The following is a 5988-nucleotide window of genomic DNA, read 5'->3' on the forward strand; positions in this document are numbered from 1 at the left end:
TTCAACATCCACAAATTCATCAATCTTGGAGGCTAGTGCCTTTACCTTTCCGTGATACGCCGGAGAGAGATCAATGATCCAATCCCATATCTCAAATTTAAAGAGTTCAATTGTAGATGGCTTGGTGAATTCGTCATACGGGGCGATGATCGCTGGGTTGCCCTTGAAGTGCCACGGACCTCCCTGTGTTACTCTTTCCCAATCTCCCAGGCAATCGAATTGCATGACGAAGAGATTCTCCTTCAAAGTTTTGATCTTAACCGACCTAGCCAGATCCCATGCTGCATGCATCGTGCGGAAAAACCATTAGTTGCTGAAGTCCTTATCCATGTGAACTCTGACCAAGATCATCCAGCGGAGGTTCTCATCTACCGGCGCATCTTCGTCCTCGAAAACCACATCGTCCAGATCACCCTCCTCGAGGGTAAGTTCCTTCATCATGTTCTCCAGATTTTCCTTCCCTTTGTTTGCTGTCGGAGAGCTGCCTCGGTTCGCCATGGCAAAACCCTAGACAGATCGCTCCCGCACCGAAGTAAAAAACCTAACCCTAGGCCTGCCAAGAAACACCGGGTCCCTTCCAAGGCCGGGTAGCGACCTGAAGGTCGCCCCTTGTTCAGCCCAAGAAGACTTTCCTCGTCGATTGGAGATGCTCAAGTCCAATTCTGTCTTGATGTACAGACCCAGCAAGTAGACTCTCCTCGCTATCGAGCTTTGGCCTACAACCACAATCCCTGTCCTCTCCTTCGCCATCGCCACCGCCACCGCCACCTCCTCCCGTTCTTCTCTGGCCGCCGCCTCAGACTTGGTGCCCGCGTGCTGCCACCCGCAGGAGCCGCAGATGGCGTCTTCGACGTCCACCCTAGAGATCGAGGCTCGCGAGTACGCACAAACCCTTCTCTCTTTTCGTGCCCTACACCTTACGGCAACGAAGGCAACCAAAGAACCCTAAACCCTACGCGCCTTTTCTTGAATCCGCCCATTCTCACACGAACCCCTCTAGTGCTTAATGTTTCTGCAGCCCATCTGCGGCTTACACAGTGAAGCGGGAGATTGTGATTTCCATGATGTTTGCTAAATCTATACTAGTAGTAACTTAGTTTGAAGAGGACAATCTGGAAAGCTGGGTTTGATTTGTTTCTTGCATCCATTGATGCAGCGTGGTGAAGATAATGCTGCAGTTCTGCAAGGAAAACTCGCTTCATCAGACGTTCCAGACCCTGCAGAACGAGTGCCAGGTCTCGCTCAACACGGTGGACAGCATGGACACCTTCATTGCCGACATTAATGCTGGGCGCTGGGATGCCGTGCTGCCGCAGGTTGCCCAGCTGAAGCTGCCGCGCAAGAAGCTCGAGGACCTCTACGAGCAGATTGTGCTGGAGATGGCAGAGCTCCGTGAGCTTGACACGGCCCGTGCAATCCTTCGCCAGACACAAGTGATGGGGGTCATGAAACAGGAGGAACCCGAACGATACCTCCGACTAGAGCACCTCCTTGTCCGGACATACTTTGACCCGAATGAGGTTGGTAGCCTGCTTTGCTATTTAGTTATTGTTAATTTGTTGTGCTATTGTTCTTAACTGTGAAATGCTGGGATGTCACTCTGCCAACAGGCTTACCAAGAATCTACCAAGGAAAAGCGACGTGCGCAGATTGCCCAAGGTTAGGCTGCTGATTGTCTTTTCTTGAGGCATATATGTTAATGATTCTCATACTTAGTAGAGAAGTTTGAGTGCTTCTTGATTCTGAGATATGCTACACTTTCAGAATGTAACATAATTCCTGTGTTCCAAAATATAAGGTGTACTGATTTTTTTCAAAAAGTCAAAAGTTTCTATGTTTTACCAACTTCAGTAGAGAAATATATCAATATCTACAGTACCAAATAAATAAAATATAAATTATATATCATGATGAACTTAATTATGTTGTATTGTGGATATTGATATTTTCTCCACTAGCACAAAGGCCCGTGCGTTGCAACGGGTATAAAAGAAAAATGCTTAGAAACCTGAAAAACAATTCACCACTTAAACAACTTTGCAAGTAGCAAAACAACATTTAATATAATCAAAAGTACCAAGGACCATATTCTCGAAACAAAGAGAGAAAATCAGGTGATGTTTAAAGAAAGAAAGAAATTCCCTTAATTGCGTGAGGTTAGAAGCAAAGTGATGTGCCTCGTGTTCTTGTTTCAGCTGACATCAGAACAGGAAGGAAAAATAATAGAAAATAAAAGACTTAGTAATCGAAAGAGATGTAAAATGTCCAGCAAAAAGATAAAATAGTGAGACCAAGAGTAATTGGTTACTAGTTACACCTTAAGCTAAATGTTTGCTAATCTGAATATTTCTATCTCTACACAACAATGATACTCACATATACCTGTCACACGGAGTTAACACCTAAACTGATAAAAAAACTGTCTTCTGGCTCCGTCTCAGTGATACGCAAATATACAGGTGATAGACTATTTCTAGGGGCTTGATGCTGGTGTAAAGATTGGCGTTTTTGTTTGACATGCTTCCTGGTCAAGGTTGGACTGGGAGAAGGTCGGGCACACCACACTTTCTTGTTTTTTCTGAGAATGTACATGCACTTTTACATGAAAATAAGCTCAATGAGCATCTATTAGAAAAAGTTTGAAAATGGATTACAATCACAAGCTAGAGGTAAAGAATGATACAGAACAACACACATATGAACAGCACCGACAGGAAAGTAGGTCTAGGCATGTGCGCAAAGCTGCTCGAGTTGCTCCTCGAGTGCAAATCCACTCTCTAGTGAAGTCATAGATGTTTCATAGGCCTTTACTGAATTGTTGAAGCCTGTTCGGAATTCCACTGCAAATGCTATGGCTCCAATGTTTCAGTATCGAGTTAATTAATTAACAGTATAGCAGTGATAAATCATAAAATTCACAGCAAGCTGGAGCCTAAGTCGCTTCTAAAACCACATACCAAGTAGGATATCCGGTCCCTTCTAGCCATTTCATAGATTGTTTAATTTGTGAGTGCTCTGCAAAAAATAGAAACAGGAATTTCAGTCAAACATGCATTATAGACAAAATGCAGTTGCTCCTTTTGGGCAGGGGCTGCATGTGTAGGGCTTTGCTTTGGATTTTTCCCTCTGGTCCTCTAAGTATCAATCGACAAGGTAGTACTGAGACTGAGAGTTACAAAAGAATTTACTTCAAAAAGATTTATATGTTCAACCATTGGCCCTGTTGCCATGAATTTTCTAGACAGTAATAATGTTCCGTGAAAGCTCCAATCCATCACTTTCTCCTCTCTTTTTCCCAAATGGAAATGCAAGCATCCGTTCTCAACTTAACAATTCAAGAAAATTAAAATTAAAAATGGCACGTACCATTTGACATCGCTTCTGAATAATTAGAAGACCATGTCAAAGGACCAGAAAACTTATATGTGAAGCATCATCAACAAGGCGACGATGGTTCATGAAGACTAATTCTGGTGTTCTTCAGCATATACTTCTCTGAATTCAAACTTTATGGCGTCATAATACTCTTTGCTTTTTCCTTACGGTGACAAGGGTTAGATCTCTTAAGAGGGTGAGGCCAATCGGTAAACAGAGGGAATGACACTTCCCCACCACACAAATACTATTACATCCTTTAGCAATCAGTATACACAGGAAGCCCAGTATTGCTTTTGCATCCTTTCAGAAAACTAAATACAGTACTATTTAGACCGCACAAATCCCATAGAACAAAAATCTGCAAGGACAAAACAACAGCTTTTAGCATAGGAACACTCTCCTTAGGAAACGGTGGATACATGGTATGGACTGCAACAATTCTCAAGCAATAAGAATAGACGTGAAAAAGAATGAAGAGAGCTTTTCAGAAGAAAAAAAAGGACCGACATTTGTTTTCATGAACTCTGCCTTCCAAATATATTCTAGGACATATGCCCGTGCATTGCAACGGGGTGACAAAATTCAGCCTTTAAATGAAAATAGCATTAGTATAAAATACTGAAGTTGTTCAACCAGTGCCCGTTTATTTATGCCAACTGGGAGGCCTTTGCTTATTTTTCGTTTCACAGACCATAGTTGCTTTTATTTTTCATTTAGCATACAACAATCCTGCTCAATTGAGATATTCGTTTCGTAGCCCACAATCCCCTTTATTTATGTCAACTGGAATTTTTCGCTTCAGAGCCCACAATTTCCTTTATTTATACTAACCGGGGTTTTTTGATTCGCAGCCCACGACCCCTTTCATTTAGGCCTGCCGAGATTTTTCGTTTTGCAGCCAACAATCCCCAACTCCTTTTATTTATTACGCCAACCGGGTGATACTTTTTCCTAAACACAGCTCACCCTCCGTTAGTTTATTCTCAGGCTGCTTGTTAATTCTCATACTGTTAGGAGCTAGGGTTCTGCCGGTTCTAGGGCGGAGATTGTAGGGGAAAGATGGAGGAAGACGAGGTCGAGGGCACGGCGGCCGGCGGCTGGGCGCCGTCCTTGCGTGGTGGAGAAGAGGCGGCGGCGGCGCAAGAGGCGGCTAGGGTTAGGTCTCCCGGCTCCCTAAGGGAAGCCGAGCAAATACTGATTGCTTCTTGCTTGATTAGATTGATACATCTCCTCTCCTTATATAGAGAGGTTTACTTCTCCTAAGCAAACGACCCTAATAACGATAAGATAATTGGGCTAAGCCCCTAATAATGATAAGATAACTTGGGCCACAACCCACCGGGCTAAGCCCCTAATATGTTGGTCATAACACTTCTCCCTGCCTGCACAAACAACTCGTCCTCGAGCTGTAAGGCGGGGAAGCGCTTGCTGAACTCCTCGAGGTGATCAACCAACGTCAAACACCTCCGTGATTGCTGGGGCGGCCAGGTCGCCGAGCCCGGCGGCGACGGTGTCCTCCTCAATGTAGTCCGCAGCCTCTAGGTAGAAGAGTCGGGGGCAGACGTGGCTCGAGTAGCTCGGCCGAGGTGAGCCGGCAGAATGGGTGTGCCGCGGTCGCGGCAAGGGGTGCCGCGGAAGCCTAAGCAGGCCGACCCTGCGCGGGAACATCCGGCCAGGGGGGCGGCCCAGCGGCTCGGGACGGTGATGCCTCCTGGATGGCCACCGCGCGGCGCTCGAACGCGCGGGCGTAGTACATGGCCGTCTGGAGGTCCTGTGGTCCCTGCAGCTCGACGTCCATGCGGATATTATCTGGCAGACTGCTGACGAAGAGTTCGGCCCGCTAGTGAGCTGTCACGCCGGACGCGTGGCACGCCAGGGCCTGAAAGCGGTCGGTGTAGTCTGTTAGGCAATAAGCCATGGCTCAGGACGGGTCAGGCGCGGTGCGTGTACGTGCGTGCGGTGGCCGTGTCGGGTCCGACCGTGGTGGGCTCGGGCGAGGGTGTGTGCCTGCAGTCTCGTGTGTTAGTGCAAGTTTGTTAGATCCATGCATGCATGGGTTTGTTAGCCCGCATGACCAGGCTGGGTGGCTGTTGAGGAGAGCTGCACTAGCGGCGGGCGTAGTGCGCGTAGTTAGCGCGGCCGGCCGAGCATGCAGGTCGTGCACGCGCGAGTAGGAGGGGTGGGCAGTGCCCTGTGTGAGTGTGCCGGGGACTTAAATACCTTTGTACTGCTGTATGTTGTAATCTGAGCCGTGTGTAGCCATGTAGCCACTGTAAGGAAGAAAAGGATTGGGGCGTTCGTGCGCCCGCGACGGCGTTCGTGCGCCGGCCGGAAAATCTTGTGTCCGTGTTCTCCTTCTTCCACCTTCGTCCGGTGTGAGAGAGAGAGAGAGAGCGGCAACAACATTTGGTATCATGAGCTTGGTGTCTTGGGCGTGCTTGCCGTGCCGGAGGCGTGGCAGTGATGGCGGCGCTCGCCGGCGGCTGTGCGGCGGAGCTCCGGGCCGTGTGTTGGCCCATGGAGGTGGGCGGTGCGGTGGCTGTCATGGCGCGCGGCGGAGGCGGTGGGCGGTGACGTCATACGTGCGGCGACCGCGGAGGCCGCCGAGGC

The 5988-nt window shown here is 48.0% G+C and overlaps 1 protein-coding gene across 4 annotated transcripts in view; it reads left to right on the plus strand.

The window, feature by feature from the left end:
- Positions 1-218: 218 nt before the first annotated feature.
- The window catches only part of LOC123061234 (suppressor of mec-8 and unc-52 protein homolog 1), a 23275-nt gene continuing 17505 nt past the window's right edge, over positions 219-5988 (plus strand). The window contains exons 1-4 of one of the 4 annotated variants that reach the window (XM_044484233.1): positions 406-424; positions 1157-1235; positions 1317-1520; positions 1611-1659. In XM_044484233.1, the coding sequence (XP_044340168.1) occupies positions 1170-1235; positions 1317-1520; positions 1611-1659 (319 nt within the window). In that variant the 5' untranslated portion in view covers positions 406-424; positions 1157-1169. Of the gene's footprint in view, positions 425-477; positions 880-1156; positions 1521-1610; positions 1660-5988 lie in introns of those variants that run through there. The other 3 variants (XM_044484232.1, XM_044484231.1, XM_044484230.1) reach the window with 3 other exon arrangements.

The sequence above is a fragment of the Triticum aestivum genome, chromosome 3A (genome assembly GCF_018294505.1).
Source record: "Triticum aestivum cultivar Chinese Spring chromosome 3A, IWGSC CS RefSeq v2.1, whole genome shotgun sequence".
NCBI classification, from domain to species: domain Eukaryota; kingdom Viridiplantae; phylum Streptophyta; class Magnoliopsida; order Poales; family Poaceae; genus Triticum; species Triticum aestivum.